Consider the following 24,038-nt stretch of genomic DNA (forward strand, 5'->3'; position numbering starts at 1 on the left):
TTATCGCGCGATTAACGCTCGTCATGGCCTAGGAAATGTTGTGGTCGTTGTTTCACATGCTGTTGTATCAACTAGTAATGTCAGAACAACTGAAACACCACAAACTACACATATGGCTCGCAATTAAGTTACTGTCAATTCAAACGGAACATGTTCTACAGCGTAATTTCACAATAAAATCATTTAACTGGCAAAACGGCGAAACGTCAAGTCAATTCTGACTTTTATATTGAAGCAGAAACCGGAACCTAGCACTTCCTAGCTCAGCTACGCGACCTTCACTAGTCTTCCGTGTTTGACTTTGGGGCCTCGCTGAAAAGAACAGGAAAGAAAGCCTGTCATTTGCAAAAGTTCTACTTATAACCCTGCGCGCACACCAAAACCTCCATGAATGTTGGTGGCAGCCGCCAGTCATTAATTTTCACTTTAATTTTCGCTACGAAGCCTCGGCTGCAGCAGCACCATGGCAACCATCTGCACGCAGGCATAGTGTGTCCACTCCATACACAGTCTGAAATAAGCCGTGGATGAAAGACTCCCAAAACATTTAGGCCTACAACAACCAGTTTAATTTAGCCTTAATACTAATTTGTTTTATATACCCTATGTTGTTTTATGGTTTGGTTTTTAAATAAAAAAATAAGTTCCAATATGTTTGTGAATGCTGTTCTAGGGGTGGTGTGCAGGGGGGGGGTATATAGCCTATTGTTATTTGCACTGAATTGCAAATTATGATATTTTAGAAGAAATACACTGAATTACAATGGTGTAGACATCATTGTAATTCAGTGTATTTCTTCTTTAATATCATAATTAGAATGGGTGTGATAAGAGCATTACAATGAGAAACAATAATGGGACAAAAAGAAATCAAGGGACATTCAGGCTAGAATAAATAAAAATGCGATTAATCGCGAGTTAACTATGACATTAATGCGATTAATCGCGATTAAATATTTTAATCGTTTGACAGCACTAATAATCATACATGGGTACTTTCTATGAAGATATTTTTTAACTCTAACTCACAAACCCAGTGAGTTAGAGGTGATAGTTTGATTGATTTTATTTGACCATTTTGTTATAAAATTTGAACAGCACTCTGTGTCATCCATTAAAATACATAAATAGTCAGGAGAGACACAATAAAGCCCCAAGGCTTATTTCCATAGAGGTCCCTAGTGCTCAGGCTCAAGGTGCTGCTGTAGGACTATCAAGTCTCCCCTGGTAACTGTCAGTGTAGTAGCGCCCCCTTGTGGAATGTTTGGAGCATAAATTAGATAGATTTGTTGCTGCAACAAAACGTATATGTTTGTTGCAACTAAATGTGACGGTTTTGGAGGCTGGAGAGACGTAATGGTGTGTGTAGCAAACTGACACACACACACACACACAGACACACACACACACACTAATTATAATAGTAGAATATGGATGAATAATTCAGGGCTTCAGGGGCTAAGTAACTAAAGTAAGACAATAACTCTACGCAAGACATGGGTAAACCGAATCCACACACTGACGGAATTTTGGAAGCACGTAGCCGAATCTGAAGGTGTAGAAGTCATCCTCACAAGATCAAGATTCATGATTAATTTTATTGTCATTCAGAAACACACAGAAACATGTTGAGGCCAAACGACATGACGAGCTTCGGTCTTCTTAAAACACAGATAAAAAACGGTCATAAAAATAGTAGACCTATAAGAATCTATATTTGTAATAACAAATGAATGAATATCATCCAACTTATTGGGCCTCATTTATCAAGCATTGGTTGAAACAGGTGCAAATCCTGGCGAATAAATCCTACTAGGCCAATTTTCTCGTGTGATTCATCAAACGTTCGTATCTCGCCAATCTCAGCATATAGTACGCCAGATCAGAGTTGATTAAATATATTTTCTTATAGATTTCATAGAAATATCTAATCCTTCTACCAGCATACAAATGATGGCACCTTGATGCAAAAAACATAAAATATGAATCAAGAATCTCCATGTAAACTTTGGTTTCAAAATAAAGTCAAATTTTTTCTAAACTTGTCCCTGTGTCTGACCTTTACCTGCAGACGTCCAGCAGCTGCTGGTGGTTAAAGAAGAGGAGCCACCAGAGCCCCCACACATTAAAGAGGAACCAGAAGAACAACCAACTCATCCTCACTCTGTCTGTCTGTTTCAGTTTTACCTTCTGACGTCCGGAAAGTGATCGTTGGTGAAGAGCAGCAGGAGTGGAGCCCCATTCTAGAGCCAGAGCCTCCTCACAGTCTGACGCAGGAGGAGCCACCAGATCCCCCACGCATTAAAGAGGAACCAGAGGAACTGTGGAGCAGTCAGGAGGGAGAGCAGCTTCAAGATATCACCAAGTTCCCCTTCACTCCTGTCCCTGTGAAGAATGAAGATGATGAAGAGAATGCTCAGTCCTCACAGCTTCATCAAAGACAAACTGAACACATGGAACCAGCAGCTGATGGAGAGGACTGTGGAGGACCAGAACCAGCCAGGAACTCACATCCAGATCCATATTTACAACCTGAGACTGAAGACCAGCCTGAAGACTCCTCTGAGACTGAAGACAGTTATTGTTATTCTAAGGAGACCAGAGAACCTCAGTCAGGTTTAAAGGCTCTGAAAAAAGTGTCTGAAACTGATAAGATACATAAAACTAGTGAGAAACAATTCAAATGCTCTGAGTGCGGGAGAATTTTTAGTTTAAAGAGTCATCTGAAGAGACACATGATGATTCACACTGGAGAGAAACCATTTAGGTGCAGTGGTTGTGGTAAAAGATTCATAAGGAAGTGTCAACTCAAAAGCCACAAGTGTGTCCTTCAGCGGTCCTTGAAGCTTCATCCGTTACATTTCAGCTGCTCTGAATGCGGGAAAACATTAAGTAGGAATACGGATCTAAGGAGACACATGAGAATGCACACTGGAGAGAAACACTACAGCTGCAGTGTTTGTGAGAAAAGATTCACTTGGGAAAGCCAACTCAGAAGACATAAGTCTGTCTGTCTTCAGTCCTCACAGCTTCATCAAAACCAAACTGAGGAGAACAGAGAGGCAGAGCCTGGAGCCAGCAGCTCAACTGAACAGATCAACCTACAAATGAAAGAGGAACCAGAGGAACTGTGGAGCAGTCAGGAGGGAGAGCAGCTTCAAGATATCACCAAGTTCCCCTTCACTCCTGTCCCTGTGAAGAGTGAAGATGATGAAGAGAAACCTCAGTCCTCACAGCTTCATCAAAGACCAACTGAACACATGGAACCAGCAGCTGATGGAGAGGACTGTGGAGGACCAGAACCAGCCAGGAACTCACACCCAGATCCATATTTACAACCTGAGACTGAAGACCAGCCTGAAGACTCCTCTGAGACTGAAGACAGTGTGGATTATTCTAAGGAGACCAGAGAACCTCAGTCAGGTTTAAAGGCTCTGAAAAATAAAGGGTCGGAAAGTGATAAGAGACGTAAAACTACAGATAAACTATTCAGCTGCTTTGAATGTGGGAAAAGATTTCGTTATAAGAGTAGTCTGAAGAAACACATGAGACAAATGCAAATCCACAAATGTGAGAGACCTAATATTGTAGAGAAACCCTTCAGCTGCTCTGAGTGTGAGAAAAGATTTGGTAGTGATCGTAATCTGAAGATTCACATGAAAACTCACACAGAAGAGAAACGATTCAGCTGCTCTGAATGTGGTAAAAGATTTAGTAGAAATCAGGATCAAAAGAATCACATGAGAATTCACACTGGTGAGAAACCCTTCTCCTGCACCGTTTGTGAGAAACGTTTCTTTTGGAAAGTTCAACTCAAAACACACAAATGTGTCGAACGCCAGGATAATTATTCTGGTGAGAACAACCCTACCCACTGGATTATTTTAAATCTAGTTTGAACAGGAAAGTAAATTGTGAAATGGCCCCTCTATTGTTTAAATAGTATAAGTTGAATATATTAATGTGTGAGCCAGATATGCGTTGAGAAAGTGAGTCTGGAACAGCTAGTCTGATTTCTCTAGCCTGGTCCTACCAGACCATCGCACTTCATTTCATTTATGTTGAGGGTCTGTAATTGCTCAATTGACAAACGTTCACTCACTTGAAGGCGGGTGTCTGTTGAAGTTTAAAAGTATTGGATCTGCCCAGTGCCACTCTGGATCTGCCAACCAATCGCATAACATTTGGTCGTGACGTATGTCATGCGCCGGCTTCTGCAACTGAATCTGGAGCACGTCATTGTTCTTAGCCACTCCCTCTGTTCGCTGATTAGACCAGTAAAAAATTTACAGGATAAAACCCGCATTTATACCATAGTCTGTGTGAATACTCTATTCTGATTGGCAGGAGAACATTCCATAGGTGTGGATTAACCCCTAATGTATGGACACCTAGATGGAACTGTTTACATTCTGTCCACTTTAATGCGTCACCGCTGATTAAACTGTGTTGATGAGGGATTAAAATATCCTGCCGTGCAATCGCCTCTGGACACCACAGGATAGCGCTCGCAACACAAGAGCTGTAGTAACGATAGTAGTAAAATAAAGTGGCTAAACTAAATGTCCTCTGGCTAAACGTCAATGGTTATCTCGTTAAAAAGGTGAGTAAGACCCGTTTAATTTGAAAAATTTTGTAACTGAGTCTACATGCGCGTCGGACAGTTCTCGCCTACACGTCATCCATTAATTCCTGATAACTGGACACCTCGTCGGGCATTAACCCTTACATATAGCGCAGACCCAGACTGACTACTGAAGGGAAATGAAAAGTAGGTAGGCGGGCGGAGCCAGGCTATGATTTCTCTGCAAAGGGGCAAAACTTTGGAACCTTATACCCACAAATCTACAACTAGAGACAAACACAATCACTTTCAACAGAGTAAACAATGGCTAGAATCAGTCAGTTATTTCTCCCTAGTATTTTACAGGGGCATTTGTGTTGTGCAGTTCATTTTAGCATCTTCTGTATTAATCCAGGGTTGCCGCGGATCTTGAAAAGCATTAAAAGTCATTAAATTTAAGTTTCAATATTCAAGGCCTTAAATGTCTTAAAAAGTCTGGAATTATTGGGTGGGCGGCATTAAATTTACTCGGGGGCAGAATTAATGAGCTTGCCTTATTTGTTTCATTCTAGTTTTATAGTTTAATTGTTAGATTTCTATGTTTTTATTTTATCGGTGTTTTATATACAAAGATATCCGGCAAGTCCGACGCCTACGCTAGAGGCAGTACGGCCGTGTGAGGCTGAGTACCGCATTTAAAACGTAGAAGAAGAATGTGTGTTCCCTGCTTTCGAATTTGAAGTCGGCCGCGGTAGAGCAAAAAAGGAGAGAACGACCCAGCGAAATGCATGCGCAGCTATTATAAATTCAGTGAGAGGTGGAGGGAGGACGACTGGCTGGCTTTTTTCACCCCGCGACCGCGACCACACACTGCCGCTGCTTGTAGGTGCGCAACCACCCGTCCGCTGATGATATAGGTAGGCTACTGTCGCAAATCACACAACACGTTGATTGTGTTTAGTGAACAATGTTTATGTATCTATATTTATAAATAGCTGCTCATCAGACGTTCATTCAGCTCATTCAGGTCGCGTTGACTTGGCGTGAGCTCATGGAGTGAGACGCGGGTCTCTTTCTGTCACTTTCTTTCTCTCCACTCTGCACTCCCTTTCTGACAGCTATAAAAACTATTGCCGATCCTCCCATCAATCGCAGATAGTAGCCTACGTTTCCTTTGCCAATCGGTACAACTCGGTTTATTAACCTGAACGCCTGCAACAATACTGTATGAAGAAAAAATTACTTTGCGCAAATTACCGCAGGTCTCGTGAGCATGGATGTAAATCTACAGTGGGCCAACATACGATTTTGAAATTGCAAAAACCTCCCTTGACCTGTGGAACCAATTTTTAAATAGTTTCTGCCATAAGTTCTGAAAAATAAAGTTAATGGACTAAGTTTGTTATTTATTGAATAAGGAATTAAAATATGAAGAACATTCGGATTATTCTTCTCCCAAAAATATCCCATTTTTAATTTAGCCTAATTAAAATATTGTATGCTGCACCTAACACATATTTTCTAAATTTATTAAACTGTTCTTGTTACTCGATTAATCAGTAAATGTAAACCAATTGATACAGTTCTGTAATTGGTTAAAAAGGTGGTAATGATGGGTTTTCAGGTTGCCTTTACAGTGATCTCTTACACTGTGTGTGCAAATTTTTTAGGCAAGTTGTATTTTTGAGGATTAATTTTATTATTGAACAACTACAGTGCTCTCGGTCAATCCAAAATGTTAATGAACCTAAACCTGAATGTTTACGAAAGTAAAGGTGAGGTTTTGTCTTTCTTACGAGAATATATATATGTTTTGCTATTATTAGGTAACTATTAGTGTGCAGAATTATTCTGCAACTAAATAAAAAAAACTAAAATTTTCCCATCTCACTTGTTTATTTTCATCTGTTACAGTGAGAATAATAAAACAACTCAACATTTACAAATAAAAATGTCCGACATGTCAAAAAAAAAAATCAGTGACCAATATAATATAGCCACCCTTCTTTTCAATAACTGTCACAAGCCTTCCATTCATGGAGTCTGTCAGTTTCTTGATCTGTTGACGATCAACTTTTTGTGCAGCAGCAACCACAGCCTCCCAGACACTGTTCCGAGAGGTGTACTGATTTCCTTCACTGTAAATATCCCGTTTAAGCAGGGCCCACAGGTTCTCAATAGGGTTTAGGTCAGGAGAGGAAGGGGGTCATGTCATTATTTTTTCATCCTTAAGGCCTTTACTGGCTAGCCATGCAGTTGAGTACTTCGATGCATGTGATGGAGCATTGTCCTGCATAAAAATCATGGTCTTCTTGAAAGATGCAGACCTTTTACTGTACCACTGAAGAAAGTATCTTCTAGAAACTGGCAGTAGGTTTGGGAGTTGATTTTGAGGCCATCTTCAACCCGAAAAGGTCCAACTAGCTCATCTTTAAAGATACTAATAGTTCCCTCAAAAGATCAGCTAGTTGGACCTTTTTGTTTTTTATTTTCTGTAATTAGACAGCAGTTGTTAGCTAAAGTGCATTGAATATTTGGTAGTCAGATTTAATGTAACCCTTTACGGAGTATAGTGTAGTTTGTCGATTTCTGTTACCGCGGTATTGGTATTATTTTTCCATTTTAGAGGTCTTAAAAAGGTCTTAAATGTCTTTAAATTTGAACTTTAAAAATTGGCAGATACCATGATTAATCCCATATTAAGGCCAACTGGCATTAGTGCATTTACTGTTTTTGATTTGTAACATTTTCTCCCTATGTGCGTTACTCAGACTGTCATGCTAGTTGTAGTGTGCATGCGTTATAGAAATGTATGGTTATTATGAATGTGGTTATGATATAATTATTGGTTTCCTTGTTTTTCCACACAGATACTTCCCTTCAAACTCTACAACCGTAAATAAATCCACTAATAAATTGGACAAACAAAAGTAAGCAGTATTCCAGTGTTTTAATTGACACGCTGTGGTGACAGATATTATTCGATAAACCTCCCCTCATCTAAACTAAGATATTTTTATTTTATTTATTTTGATACTTTATTTATACAGGTAAAATCTCATTGAGACCCAGGGTCTCATTTACAAGAGAGACCTGTTCAGGTAGGCATCAGCAGCAACACAAAGTTACAGACTAACTAAACATACAGGAGACACAACACAGAACACAAACGGTAAAATAACGCAGTACAAAGGGCAAAGAACAAGTTAAGTACAAGTTAAGTTATGTACAAGTGCAGACCCCCACGGACTGTCTCAACAGCCTTCCTACTAGCAGTCTAAAATCCCCTAAAGAAATAAAACTGGACAGCTTCAGCCTCTGCTGGAGCTTGTTCCAGGTTGCAGGCGCAGCGTAGGAAAATGCCTTCTTGCCCAGTTCAGTACGGACTGACGGGATGGCAAATGAGATGAAGTCCAGGGACCGGAGGCTGTGATCGGACTATGCGATGCTGTGCTTTCAGATCTTTGAGCCTTTGGAAATAATTTTCTGTTGTACTCATGAATTTCTTTATTAAAGTAGGGGAGGACGGGGGAATGTGAGACATCGGTTAATGTGAGACACCCCCTTTATCAAGGACACGGAACACATTTTTGGTCATGTGAAATATATGTTTTCAAGCCCCTCTCATTTCCCCTTGGCTATGAAGGAGAGGACCTCATGGTGATGTTGTAAGCATGTTTTTTTTCACAAAAATGTCTTTTTTGCATGTAAAAGGAAATTTTCTTGCTTTCAACTTAATCGATTGTTGTCCCTAATCAAATTGACTCAAGTAGAAAAACTTCTATCACACATGTTGATGAACTACCAACATATGAAACCATGTGATGATGATAACTGAAGATTAGCCTGAATTGCTAAGAGGTAGTTTTTTCTCAGATTGTGGCAGTGGGGTAAAGTGAGACAGTGTCTGTGGCCCTCTTTTAATGAATCCATTATATTTGAGGTAGCAAGGAGACAAGTTTGCAAAGACAAAAGACAATGTGGGCTGGAGGTGGGGGTTGATAGTTGAAAGGGTGTCAGCAAGGGCATGGTTTGGCACGTATTTATGTGGGGGACAGGAGAGTGACCTTTAACATCAATAGAGTCTAATAAATATGTCTTTATTCAATTAATGATCCCAATAAAACAAATTCAGAAAAAAAGACTGAAAAGATGGAAAATGACAGCTGGTTCTTGTCCTGTTCTGAGTCCCAGACGGTTCTGGTTCTGATTGTCCTTTGCTCTGACCCCCAGACTTTGTTTTAATCTAACTGGTTCTATCTGTCATTTGAATGTTAAATATTGAATATGAATTATATGTTGTATTTGATCAGAGTTACTTTCAAGTGTTTAGAAAAATGTTTTGCTTAATTGACCAAACCCCATGATTCTGTTACTAATCCGACATTAGTTTTGTAACATTTGGTTTTCAAGCTAGCAGTCAGGATTCTAACTGTTACAATTTGTGTTGTTATGGTAGTTTCAGAGTGGAAAAAGTAAGTGGTTCAGTTTACCCCCTTGATTTTTCTGGTCTGTTTCAGTTTACCCCACAGCTGGGGTAAAGTGAGACACATGACAACTTTTTTTTAAACAATCATATTTTCACTGCCCTTTGTCTTGAATAAATTCTGCTAATGCCCATTTCTAGGAAACATCCTGAATTAATGGGAAATGTGTAAATTTGACTGATAAATCATTTTAGCTCGCTTAGAAGGGAGCAAATGTAAAAAGTGTCTCAGATTACCCCGTTCTCCCCTTCTAAAGACAAACTTCTATCTTTAATTATTTAAATGATTTATTTGTAAATTTCTCAAGATAATTCACATTTCCGTTTACTTATTTCATTCCACGTTTTACTCTTGAACAATAGAATTATCATGTGACACCTATGTTATCCCCAATTGGTTGAATTAATTGTGCTGCAAATCTCCCTCAAGCCAGTCATCAAACCATGGTATATATTTTTCTTAACTGAAATTGGGATTTATTTCAAAATCATTTTAACTTCCTACAACAATAATGCAAATTTAAAGTTAATCTTTTATGAAATTCTTCTTAATAGGTGTTTGTTTTGTTAGTGTGTCTTTTTCTTTTTTAAAGGTTGCCAGTGTTTTTTGCTGTGAGGGATGTTTGTGGAGTGTTGTTGATGTGAGCGAGCTATGGAGGTTAGATGAACTGCAGAGGACGGAAGGGGCTTTTATTTTGAAATCTCCCCACTCCGGAAGTGATTGTCCTCACTCTGACTAACTTGTAACCGACCAAATGGCGTCTGTTGTGATCTCAGAGAGAGTCACCCTGCGTTCAAATACCCATACTTCCATACTATTTAGTATGCAAGGAAAAGATATAGGATGTCCCAATACATGCAGGTCAATTATAGTATGCTGAAAATACATAAATGCCCCACCAACTCCAATAGCATTATAGAGTATTCATATTTATTCTTGACATTTCTCGACATAATGAAAAAAAATCATCCTTATCTGATATTATTTGCTATCATGTGGCCCTAAAACTCTTCTTTACTTTAGTGTAGTAAATAGACAAAGTATGTGATTTGGAACGCACGGACGGTTTGACGCAGATAAAGTATTAAAGCTCCCATGTTATACACTTTTCGGTTCTATTATACACCATATTATATGGTCTTAGTGGTCCATAATACGTTTTTCTTTAATTGTTTGCTGAAAAAAAACTTTCAGATAATTTATTGTACTATGCTGATGTTCAGCTAATCTCACAATGGCCTATTTTTTAAAAAGAGCTGCAGCTCCCCTCGTAAATATACAATCTTTGAGCTCCCCCCGCCCCCTGTCCGGAAGCGAAGCCAGATACGCCTCGCCCTCTGTCTGTCAGGGACGTGGACCAATAAGAAATAGGGGTGTGGGCTGCACAGTGGAAGCTTCTGGCTTTCCAGTTTGTGAGGTCAGAAACGAGGAGAATTCTGACTGGAGTATATTGGGGGGGAGCGGTGGGGGTTTCAGAAAGGGGGAGAGTGAGAAAAGGAGAGATTGTTATTTTTTAAAATATTTTGGCAGTCTCTAGGCACACCGTGGACCCATGGATATGTTAGAACACATTTAAAAAGTGCATTTAGCATAATATGTGACCTTTAAATATTTACTGTCCCTGCGAACTCTTGAGGCTTTTATTCTGAAGTCCAGAAATCTCCACGCACCGGAAGTGAGTGTCCTTTCTTTGACTAACTTGAAATAAAATGGCGTCTGGTCACAACGAGTCCCGCTGTTGAGTCCAGGAATTTTCTCTAAAAACAGCAGCAGTAAGCCATCATAGCCTCTGTATTTCTGGATAAACCTTTCTGAATGGTCACAATGTCTAACGTGGGAATGGTGAGAGCGTGGGTGAATCAGCGACTAACTGCGGCTGCTGAAGAGATATTTGGGCTGTTTGAAAGAACCATAGCAGAGCACGAGGAGGAACGTCGTCGTTTAAAAGAGGACAACGAGCGACAAAGAAAACTACTGGACGCTGTTTTGAAGCCTGAAGTCCGGTTACACAGAGCAGGTTGGTACAGAGTCATTGTTCTTGTCAATATAAACCAGTTTTAACGGCCGTTAAAAGACAGTTACGTCATTCCCATAGACTCCTGTTGTAACCCGGAAGGGCGGAAGTAACGCGAAACATTCTATAATAACGACCAAAAGTTCTAAACACTGTAATGTTTAGTTGGGTTCTTCAATTAACACACTGTACGTAGCGTGAAGTGAAGTCCTTTATGTTTCCGAAGCATAGGCTACACGAGGTAACATTAACTCGCCTCTCACATTGTTAACACGGAACTAACGTGAACATGCAGTGCGCCAGTCCAACTGCGCATGCTCTGCGTGACAGTCTAATAACAGATGTTGATATCATTACAAACACGTCGTAGTTCCAGCAAAGAACCCCTTTCACTTTCAGTGTTTCTTAAAACAGTGGTGAGCATAGGCGTGGGTTCATGTTAGAAGAGGGAAATGTGTCCTCTTCAAAACCACAGTGATTTCTACCAGCATCCAATGCGGAAGTGACAAACATGTTGTTGCCATCTGGCCTTCGTCTGTGTGTCTCCAAGATCACTAAAAATAAATACAGGTATTCTTTTGTCCCTGCATCCATTCGAGCAATCAATGCTGCAGGTAAATGTTGCTGATGCTGATTTGATTTTTGTGTTGTGGTTGATTTTGATGTTGTTACTGTCGATGCTGTTGACGATGTTGCTGACGGCACACTGCCCTTAAATGGTGCTTTTACTGATGATGATGCTGTTTATGGCACATAGCACTTTATGCACCTTATATCTTGGCACTTTATTTTTAAGCACTTTATGACTCCTCAGGTGTGTGTACATACTGTTGTGTTTTGTGTCCATTGTTGTCTTGTATTGTCGTGTGTTTTTAGCCACTACCTCCTATGCTGTAAACAAATTTGCCCTCTTGGGACATTAATACACACCTTGAACCATAGACATTATAAAGGATAGACGCCGCCAGAGCCGGCCCGAGGCATAAGCGAACTAAGCGGTCGCTTAGGGCCCCCGACCGCCAGGGGGGCCCCCTCAACATTTTTTTTTTTTTTTTTTTTTTTTTAGTTTTTGTGTTTGATATTAACATCATATTATGCAAATGTGAGTTAACATACAAAAAAAAATAATAAAATGTTTTGGTCTAGATAATTAATAGCCTAAAAATGTAATCAGTTCATCTGGGAGGTAATCCGAAATTATCTGATCATGTCACGTTCACATCCATGCACAGTGTGTATTGAGTTTATTTAAAAACAATTGGAAATGGGGCTGCCCTCAGTTGCCCATGCACTGTGTATAGTCTATAGCCTATTTCAGCCTTGTCTGTGGAAAAAAAGATACAGTAGCTGGACAACAGAGTTCTTCTGCTTCGTTCCTCTCACTGAATTTAAATGCATTCATTATATTACAGAGAAATATGTCCCGTAAAAGAAAAAGAGCTCCAAGCCCAACCCAGAGGGCCCTCCATAATATTTAATTTTATATTAATATTTGTATGGAAAATCCATGTGTCCTTCAATAGCTTCTAATTCATCTGACCCAGTGTATCCAAATTATTTGTTCACACAAAATTTCTCAGATTTAGCCTCTTAATTTTTCTCTCAAAGTGCACCAGATTCATGCATTTCACTTTAAAAAGGTTAAAAAAATCTCCCGGGGGGGTATACCCCCGGACCCCCCTAGGAGGGTCGGAATCTCGGCTGTCTAACATTTTCGCACAGCTGCACAGTGGAGGCACTCGCGGAAAACACTGGGTGTGTGAATGATATTTAGCAAAGATCTATAGTTTCAGCAGCACTAATATTGGAGAGGGGCCCCTTATCATATTTCGCTTAGGGCCCCCTGAAGGCTTGGGCCGGCTCTGGACGCCGCATTGGGCATTGAGCGCGAGAAATGCGGGCGCCATCTTGGACCGGTCCCACGTTCCACTCAGTGTAGTCTGTTTGGCAGGTGGAATGAACTGTCAGCGCATGTAATTAATCATATCTCATTAAATACCAAACTGATTTTCACGCGGTTTTCTTTGCTGCAAAGATCATACATGTAGCTAAGATACAGGGCACACAGGGCACAAGTGTTTTAATATTCATAGTGGGCTTAAAGGGGTAGTTCAGGATTTTAGACATAGGGCCTTATTCCCAAGTTAGCCTTGGTGTTCTTTATCAGTGGAGACAGTTTTCAACACATTTAATTCAGTCCTTCTAGTTGCAGAGTGCGCTCGTGCTAAGCTAGAGCACGGCATCGGGGGGGATATCTAGCCTACAACTAAAACAGTCTTACCCACTCCACAGTACACCCGAGGCCAATCAATTATAACGCCAGACTATCGATGTAAATGTCTGTGTTGATAGAATAATTTTAGAAATAAAACCAACCTCGCATATTGCATTTTGAGGGACTTTATTCCTTGTAGGCTGCGGCAGCGGCGGACTAATACCTAGGTTACAGGCTCTATAATAGTTTGTTTACCTGCTGCTGCCCGTACCTGTACGAGCCGGAATACACTGATGAAGAATTGAGAGGGATGCTCAAAGGGCAGAAAGAGAAAGAGCGTCTGTAGAGACAGCCCCCGCTGGAGCTGCAGCAGAGAACCGGGACAGAATGACGGTAGACTGGTGGCAGTGCAGTTTCAGTCCCACGCTGCTCTGTTTACTTTCTGCTGTAGTGATTCGGTTACACAGCAAAGTAAAAGTCCGCTGCTGCTAAGAAAGTAGTCCCTCAAAATGCGATAATTCATGCGATGCGAGGTTGGTTTTATTTCTAAAATTATTCTATCAACACAGACATTTACATCGATAGTCTGGCGTTATAATTGATTGGCCTCGGGTGTACTGTGGAGTGGGTAAGACTGTTTTAGTAGCAGGCTAGGTATTCCCCCGATGCCGTGCGCTAGCTTAGCACGAGCGCACTCTGCAACTAGAAGGACTGAATTAAATGTGTTGAAAACTGTCTCCAATGATAAAGAACACCAAGGCTAACTTGGGAATAAGGCCCTATGTCTAAAATCCTGAACTACCCCTTTAACAGTCATAGAAGATTCTGATATGATATAAGTAACCAGACGTCCGAGTCACACACTTCGTCCGGGAGGAGATTGAAATGGAGGATGTGTTTCTGCTTGGGGAACATATTGAGGAGACACAGTTTGGCATCGACAACCACCATTCCGACTTGTTGTCATTGGTTGTGTCTGTCTTTCACAAATTAAGGCTGCACCACATTGCCAAACTCGCCTCGCTTGAATTTCTCTTCGGAGTAAAATGCGATTGTAAGGGTTAACTTTATTTTATGCATTTGAGTATTATTGTTTGCTGTTGTTGTTTGATTTTCCCTTAATTTAATACTTTTGATTGCTGTGGTTTTGTATTGAATGTGTTTTTAAATGTACCGCGCTGCAAGGCACGCATTGATTTCCTGTCTGTGTCTGAGGAACCAACTCGAGACTGTACTTGGTATTCCCCCCCTAGTATAGAACATTGGACAACCAAGAAGACTTTGCTTTTAAATAATCCCGTCCTCTTTTAAGAGGCAATTGCCTAACAAGCTTGTGTTTTAAATTAGAGAAATAAAACATATTTTTACTTGAACACTCATGTTGTCCTTCTCTTTTAATGAGATATTATATACACTGGTTTTTATTTATAGGCTATTTAATGCCTTCATGGGAAACATCCACCCTTCATATGTGCCATGCTCGACTACTCCTCCTAAATTGCCCCGAGCTAACTCCAGTTTAGGAATAACTGCCTTTTCATGTAGTGCCCCTAATTCATGGAACGCTCTGCAGAGCAATTTAAAAATTACTGCTCTTCCTACTCTTGGTTTATTTGAATCTATGATTTCTGAATTTTACACATCTGACTGTAACTGTTTTAGCTGAATTCATTGTTCATTTAGTATTTTATTTTTGCTCTTGTTTTGTATTTTGTATAGGCCTACTTTATTTAAATTATATAAATAAATATATTTTATCCTATTTTATTTCTGTTCTCTGTTTATGTTATCCCTGTGATTGTCTTTATTGTGTATGCTCGTCACTGTAAATGAATAAATATATTTATATATAGCCTAATCATATATTGTTAACTTATTAAAATAGCTGACTTTACTGCTCCTATCTGTTTCTGCTTCCCTTTTCGGGGGATGTTCCTCGTTTTGATCTCGGACGTCTGGTTACTTATATCATATCAGAATCTTCTATGACTGTTAAGCCCACTATGAATATTAAAACACGTCGAAACTTGTGCCCTGTATCTTAGCTACATGTATGATCTTTGCAGCAAAGAAAACTGCGTGAAAATCAGTTTGGTATTTAATGAGATATGATTAATTACATGCGCTGACAGTTCATTGCACCTGCCAAACAGACTACACTGAGTGGAACGTGTGACCGGTTCAAGATGGCGGACGCATTTCTCGTCAGCGCCAATAGGCAGTAGCGGCCAACGCGGCGTCTATCCTTTATAATTTCTATGCCTTGAACCTTGAACCTTAAACATTGCAGTACTTTCCGGTGGCCACTACGAGGTAGTACCAAAAGTGAGTGATTTTTCTTGACTTACTTGTTAAACAGGCCCATTAAACCTATTTACGGCCTGGTCCAAAAAAAGGGTTTGGGTCCCATTATTTTTTCCCATTTTGAGGCTCTTATCACATTCTCTACACCCTTGTAATTCAATGTATGTTTCCTAAAATATCATAATTTCCAATTCAGTGCAAATAGCCCACAATGTAGATCTCCCCCTCCCCCCACCCAAACCCTAACAGTCTACACAAACATAATTGGAACTTCCTGTTTTTATTGAAAAACCCCAAAAAAACAAAGGCTGTATAAAACAAATTAGTATTAAGGCTTAATTAAACTGGTTGTTGTAGGCCTAAATGTTTTGGGAGTCGTTCATCCACGGCTTATTTCAGATTGTGTGTGGAGTGGACACACTATACGCTTGTGTGCCGGTGGTTGCTTTTGCGCTGCTGCAGCCGAGGCTTCAGTCGCCCTTCGTAGCGAAAATGAATGACTTGCGGCTGCCACTGACGTTCATAGAGGTTTTGGTGTGAGTGCAGGGTTACAAGTAGGACTTATGCAAATGACAGGCTTTCTTTCGGTTGTTTCAACGCGTAGCCCCAGGGTCACACACGGAAGACTCTACCAGTAAGTGACAGAACAAAAGCGCCACACAACAGGGCTAGGAAGCGCTAAGTTTCGGTTTCTGCTTCAAAATAAAGTCAAAATTTACTTGATGTTTTGCCAGTTAAATTATTTTATTGTGAAGTTACACTGTAGGAAATGTTCAGTTTGAATTAACAGGAACTTAACTGCGAGCCATATGTATAATTTGTGGTGTTTTAAACTAAAACGTTTGCTAGGCCAAAAAGAATGTTAATCTCGCGATAAAAAATTAACGCCGTTAAAATGGGTTTAACTGACAGCACTATTATATAGTGTTATAAAATAATTTTGAGTTTTTTTTTTTCAATTTTACTACTTTAGTCTAGAAAATTCCCTAATAGGCCAATCAGTATTTCTGCCAGCAGATGTGTCCATTGATAGTTAATGTAAGGCCTATTCAAAATAAAAGTGCATTTTCAAATCAGAGATACTGTGATATTTCAAGTTCAATTTATACTGCATATTTTATCTATTTACAATTTTCCAAGAACATAGAACAATTGTCTCGTGGATAGAACATCTTTATTGACTTTAAAGTGCATCAGAATGATGCATTTTACATTAAAATATTTAAAAAATCTTCTGAACAGAAACAAATTGGTACATAGAAATTCACCACTGTGCAAGAAATGAAGTTATAATTCATTATTATATCATTACTCTCATCACCAGACGTCCATCAGCTGCTGGTGGTTAAGGAAGAGGAGCCACCAGAGCCCCCACACATTGGAGACGAAGATGATGAAGAGAAAGCTCAGTCCTCACAGCTTCATCAAAGACAAACTGAACACATGGAAACAGCAGCTGATGGAGAGGACTGTGGAGGACCAGAACCAGCCAGGAACTCACATCCAGATCCACATTCACAACCTGAGACTGAAGACCGGCCTGAAGACTCCTCTGAGACTGAAGACAGTGTGGATTATTCTAAGGATACCAGAGAACCTCAGTCAGGTTCAAAGGCTCTGAAAAATAAAGGGTCTGAAAGTGATGAGAAACATAATACTGGGGAGAAACCATTAAGCTGCTCTGAGTGTGGCAAAAGTTTTAGTAGAAAGAGTCATCTGACGAGACACATGAAGCTTCACACTGGACAGAAACGATTCAGCTGCTCTCAGTGTGGAAATACATTTAATGTTATGTCTAATCTAAAGAGACACATGAAAATTCACACAGGAGAAAAGCCATTTAGTTGTTCCGTGTGTGGTGAAACATTTAAAGAGAAGGTACATTTGACACGACACATGGTCAGCCACACAGGGAAGAACAGAGAGGCAGAGCCTGGAGCCAGCAGCTCAACTGAACAGATGAAACACTTCAGCTGTTCTGAGTGTGGCAAACATTTTGTTGGCAATGAGGATCTGAGGAGACACATGAGAACTCACACAGGAGAAAGACCATTTCGTTGCTCAGTTTGTGGTAAAATATTTAAACAGAAGGGACATCTGACACGACACATTGTCAGCCATACAGGAGAGAAACGCTTCAGCTGCAGTGTTTGTGACCAAACATTCACTTGGGATAACCAACTCAGAAGACATAAATGTGTCGGTCGTCAGTCCTCACAGCTTCATCAAAACCAAACAGAGCAGAACAGAGAGGCAGAGCCTGGAGCCAGCAGCTCAACTGAACACATGGAACCAGCAGCTGATGGAGAGGACTGTGGAGGACCAGAACCAGCCAGGAACTCACATCCAGATCCACATTTACAACCTGAGACTGAAGACCAGCCTGAAGACTCCCCTGAGACTGAAGACAGTGATGATGATTGTACAGAGACCAGCTAAAGTCAGTCTCAGTTCAGTATCGGAATCTATTTATTGTCATTGCACAAAATTGGGGTTTTTAAACAAAAACAAAATGAGAAAACATTCTCATTTTTCAGGGTAACAGAAATATATAGAATGTGAATGAATTCAAAAACAAATATATATATAAATGTCAGCCAATTTTAAGGGTCAGATTGGTATGATGATGCAATAATTTATAGTTCTATAATTATTTAGAGAGATAAGAGCTCTGGGGTAGAAACTGTGTTTTAGCCCGTTTGTTTTTGATCTGATTGCCCTGTAGCGCCTACCAGAGGGCAACAGGTCAAACAGGTCATGGCCTGGGTGGGATGAGTCTCAGTGTCTTATAGACATCCTCAAGAGAGGAAAGAAAACATCCAACGACCTTTTGGGCAGTTTTTATGACCCTCTGGAGTGCTTTCCTTTCGGCTGCAGTGCAACTGGCAAACCACAGCGAGATGCCGTAGCTTAGGACAGTCTCAATGGTGCAGCGATAAAAGGTATTTTCTTCCAGAGGATCCTAAGGAAATACAGACTCTGTTGGGCCTTTTTCAGAAGCGCCTCTGTGTTAGTTGTCCAGGTCAGGTCCTCCTGAATGTGTGTGCCCAGGAACCTGAAGTCCGAGACTCTCTCCACGCTCTCCCCGTACATATACTAGATAGGCTGAATGTCCGGCTTATTCCTCCTATAGTCAATGATCAGCTCTTAAGGTGTTGAGGATGAGATGGTTCTCCACACACTATGTGGACAGTCTTTAGACCTCCTCCCTGTATGCAGTCTCATCCCAACCTGAGATGAGCCCCACCACTGTTGTTTCATCTGCAAACCTAATGATGGAATTGCTGGGGTGGCTGGGGGTGCGGTCATGAGTGTAGAGTAGGGGGCACAGCATGCAGCCCTGTGGGGAGCCGGAGCTGATGCCAAGTGAATAGGAAAGATTGGAACCTACTCTAACTCTCTGGGAGAGCTCTGTCAGAAAGTCTTTAATCCAATCACATATGGGTTGTGAAAGTTCTAAGTCCATTAGTTTCTCGACCAGTCTGTTTGGTATCATGGTGTTATAGGCAGAGCTGAAGTCTATGACAACAAGGAGAAGCAGCTTCTAGTTTTTATGCTCCAAATATCTGGAACAAACTCCCAGGAAACTTGAGGTCTGCTGCAACTCTCAGCTCCTTTAAATCAAGTCTGAAGACGTTTCTGTTTCCATCTTAACCTGTAATTTTTATTTTTTTTAAATGTTCTATTTCTATTCAATCGCTTTTAAATGTTTTATTTCTGTTCATTCGTTTTTCTAATGTGTATGTGTATGTATTTTAATCTTGCCCCTGTAAAGCACTTTGAATGGCCTTGTGTCTGAATTGTGCCTGAATTGCGATTGAATAGAACTCTGGTTGGATTCAGCCTTGTCTCTGGTTCTTAGCCATCATACTCAGTGTGCATCAAAGAAGCAGAGACCTTGTTGAAGAGGAGTTCTCGGTTCCCTTCCAAACCAACTGTCTGTTTGTGGTGAACACATGATCTGTCTGGATCCGACCCAACTGCAGGAAGCACTGAGTACTTTTGGACTAAACGAGCTTTGTTGCATATAATATCTTTATTTATATAGCACCTTTAAAAACAGTGGTTTACAAAGTGCTTTACATACAGTACATAGGAGCAAGTGCAAATCAAATAAATACATACCAATCAAAAAACACATATAGAATTAGATACATACACATACTCATATACACACAATAAACCAAACAAGGTTAATAGCTGCTAGGGTAAAAAGACATTGAGGAAGAGAATAAAAAGAATAAAGAGACTAAAAAGACGGCATCACGTAAAAGCAAGTCTATAAAAATGTGTTTTAAGAAGTGATTTAAATATTATATTTGATTGATTTTATATTAGTGTGTGAGCCAGAAATGTATAGAGAAAGTGAGTTTGTGCGTGCCAATATCATCTGAGTAATGCAAGGGTCTGTACTTGATTATCTGTTATTTTTCAATGTATGTAATGGACCGACCAAACTGCTGTCCAGGAGTCAACTGTCAAATGTATTTTGTTATCTTAGTGATTTCTTCATTGTTATTTCTTGCCATTTTATTGTTTTTCTTTCTATTTTTGATTTGTTTTCATTTAAAAGCTTCCTATGGACAGGTGTTGTTATTATGATGTCCAAATCAAACAAAGTCTAACTATTTAAAAAAAAAAAATGTCATCATATTTTAAAGGTGCAGTGTGTAATATGACATCATCAAGAAAGTTCTACAAAGTTCTAGAATGCAACACTCCCTGGGTAACCCCAACCCTTTCGAATAATAACAGAAGCTACAGTGGCCTTCAAGGACAAGAACAATTCTAAATTTTAAACAATGCACCTGATAACATTCCAACTATGGCACTTTCAAGATGGCGGCACTAGGCCTTGGTCCAAAATATGCAGAAATATGGACATATATGAGACCCTTTCTAAGGGAAAAATAATAATTCAAAAAAAATGTTCAGCTATTATGCACTAAATTAAATGTACTTATGGATATTATAATTACTTTCTACAAAATCTGCTAGGAAATAAAACCCGAAATTCTACACACTGCAGGTTTAAGTCTCTTCTCTGTGTAACTGTTGATTTACTAAATACTCTGAGAATATGCAATGCTCTGCTGTCAGATCTCTGAGCCTTTGGAAATCCATTTCTGTTGTACTCATGAATTCCTTTATTAAATAGAACTAAAGACAAACTTGTTATTTTAATTATTTATTTGTAAATTTCTCAAGATAATTGACATGTCCTCCACACTAAACATCTGTTTACTTATTTTATTCCACTTTTTACTCTTGAACAATAGAACGATCATGTGACATGCCACGTCTCCTGTGCCATCTCTCTTTCCTTGTATTCCAGTTTTCTCTCCAAGGGCGCCATGACCTAGGATTCGTAACAACTATGTTATCCCCAACTGGTGGAATAAGTTTTGCTGCAATTCTCCCTCAATACAGTCATCAAGTTTACATGTTATATCCTACAACATGTTTTATGTCCTGTTCTCTAATAAAATAGGGCTTCATTTTGAATCACTCAAATCAATTAAACTTTGTACAAAGATAATGCAAATTTAAAGTTAATCTTTTATGAAATTCAATTTTTTTTCCTTTGTTAGTGTGTCTTTTTCTTTTTAAAACGTTGCCAGTGTTTTTTGCTGTGAGGGATGTCTGTAGAGTTGTGTTGATGTGAGCGAGCTATGGAGGTTAGATGAACTGCAGAGAACGGAGGGGGCTTTTATTTTGAAGTCTCCCGGCTCCGGAAGTGATTGCTTTCACACCGACTAACTTTAATTGTGACAAAATGGCGTCTGTTGTGTTTCGAGAAAGAGAGAGACAGTTTGTTGCAGATAAAGTATTTGTGACGTTTGTGAGTTGGTAGGGAAGAGGTGTGACTGTGTGGAAACGTCTAAAGTGGAAATGGTGAGCAGCAACTAACATAAATCAGACAATGTCCCTGCGAACAGTTCAGGCTTTTATTCTGAAGTCCAGAAATCTCCACGCACCGGAAGTGAGTGTATTTCTCTGACTAACTTGAAATAAAATGGCGTCTGGTCACAACGAGTCCCGCTGTTGAGTCCAGGAATTTTCTCTAAAAACAGCAGCAGTAAGCCATCATAGCCTCTGTATTTCTGGATAAACCTTTCTGAATGGTCACAATGTCTAACGTGGGAATGGTGAGAGCGTGGGTGAATGAGCGACTAACTGCGGCCGCTGAAGAGATATTTGGGCTGTTTGAAAGAACCATAGCAGAGCACGAGGAGGAACGTCGTCGTTTAAAAGAGGACAACGAGCGACAAAGAAAACTACTGGACGCTGTTTTGAAGCCTGAAGTCCGGTTACACAGAGCAGGTCGGTACAGATTCATTGTTATTGTCATTTTAAACCAGATTCGTTAAAAGAGAGAGTTACGTCATTTCTATAGAAACCTGTTGTAATCGGGAAGGGCGGGAGTAACCATAGACTTAATAAAGAATAGACGCCGCATCGAACGCTACTGCCTATTGGCGCTGACGAGCCGCGGGGCCGCCATCTTGGACCGGTCAAACGTTCCGCTCAGTGTAGTCTGGCAGGTGCAATGAACTGTCAGCGCATGTAATTAATCATACCTCATTGAATACCAAACTGATTTTCACGCGGTTTTATTTTCTGCAAAGATCATACATGTAGCTATGATACAGTGCACACGTTTCGACGTGTTTTAATATGCACAGTGGGCTTAACAGTAATAGAAGATTCTGATATGATAAAGTCACCATAATCCCCGAAAAGGGGGAAAACGGAGACATTTCCAGTTTGACTAGCAATCATATTGAAAAACCTAATGTTGTGTCTTCAAAAACAAAACGGGAACAGGTAGTTTTTTTCTGTTAAGCCAGGGACAGGCAACCAACAATGGGGACGTCTGGTCACCTTTATGATAGCCTATGTGATGTTAGGCTATGATCGGTATTTTGCAAATCACATACTAGAGAAACAGACACAGATATAGGAGCATTAAAGTCAGCTATTTTATAATAAGTTGAATAAACTATATGATTAGGCTATATATAAATATACATAGCCTACATATACAATAGAATACATTAGATATACACATGACAGTTGTTGGAGGCTATGTTGGCGCTACAGGTCCATCAGAACCAGAACAAACAGACTTAGAAACAGCTTCTTTCCACAAGCCATCACTGCACTGAACACAAACGGACAGACACACACACACACAAGGACAATGTGCAATAATAATAATTTTTTTTTTTAACCTTTATTTATACAGGTATATCCCATTGAGACCGAAGACTCTTTTTCAAGGGAGACCTGTTTTCCTTTCCCACGTTACCATTCACACATTCGTACACCGATAGCAGCAGGCTAACTATCGACATTCACACATTGTAAAATTGTAAAACAAGTACAGACATATTATCTATTTATTTAACTTACAAAAGCTCACTGCTAGAAAACTTGGTCTGCTGCAAGCAACTATGTGCTTTTAAATCAAGTCTGAAGACTTTTCCTTTTCAATTTTAACATGTAATTTTATTTAAATGTTCTTTTTCTATTCATTAGCTTTTAAATGTTTTATTTCTATTCATTTTATTTCTATTCATTCGCTTTTCTAATGTGTATTGTGTATTTTAATCTTGCTCCTGTAAAGCACTTTGAATGGCCTTGTATCTGAATTGTGCTATATAAATACACTTGCCTTGCTACCACTTGTCACACTTCAAAAACGAGCCTTAAGAACAATCAATAAAGCAGGATATTATGATGACACAACCTCCTGTTTTTACATTTATGCACCATAAAGTTCGATGACCTGGTTGACTATCAAGTTGCACAAATCATGTTTAAAGCAAGAAACCAACTGCTACCAGGTAATATTCCAAAACAGTTTTTTGACAGAGAGGGGGAATATAATTTGAGGGAAAAGTTACATTTTAAGACGCCAGCTGTTGGCACAACTTTAAAAAGTCAATGCATTTCAATTGGTGGTGTGAAACTGGAATGGGATGAGCACGGAGCTAAAGCAATGTCCAAACATGATCCAGTTTTTAAAAAGCTACAAAGCAATGCTTTTCAAAAGGTACAGGGAGGAGGGAGAGCTTTAAGAAAGGATAACAAATAAATATATATATAATAACAATAATACAAAAAATTGTGTCTACAAGTTTTGAATACACAGGTATTCGAATACCTGTGTATATAATATACACGTATCATACAGTATGTAAACTGTACATAGTAGCCTATATCAAATTGTGTGTATATATGTGACCTCTGTGGTCGGTCTCTCGCACAATAACGTCTCGGAACCCAGGTTTTGGCAACAGCAGTTTTTAATGGCTCTGCATCTGCATATTTTATAGAAAACAACAGCGGAGAGAGTCATCAACGTGGGCACGGACAAGAGTGTGTTCACTCATGGAATTCTCTCAATGGCTTTTTAACTATTACTGTGTGATCGTATAGTGGTATTTG

The 24,038-nt window shown here is 39.7% G+C and overlaps 1 protein-coding gene across 1 annotated transcript; it reads left to right on the top strand.

Moving 5' to 3' along the window:
• Window positions 1-1,496: 1,496 nt before the first annotated feature.
• On the top strand, window positions 1,497-5,263 carry LOC307264042 (uncharacterized protein; the record flags this gene model as incomplete). Its single annotated transcript, XM_080045367.1, has 3 exons — window positions 1,497-1,500; window positions 2,182-3,172; window positions 5,197-5,263. The coding sequence occupies 3 exons, from the start codon at window positions 1,497-1,499 to the stop codon at window positions 5,261-5,263; spliced, it is 1,062 nt and encodes a 353-aa protein (XP_079901493.1).
• Window positions 5,264-24,038: the final 18,775 nt, after the last annotated feature.

This window comes from Ammodytes marinus (assembly GCF_949987685.1).
Source record: "Ammodytes marinus genome assembly, chromosome: 17".
Classification (NCBI taxonomy): Eukaryota; Metazoa; Chordata; class Actinopteri; order Uranoscopiformes; family Ammodytidae; genus Ammodytes; species Ammodytes marinus.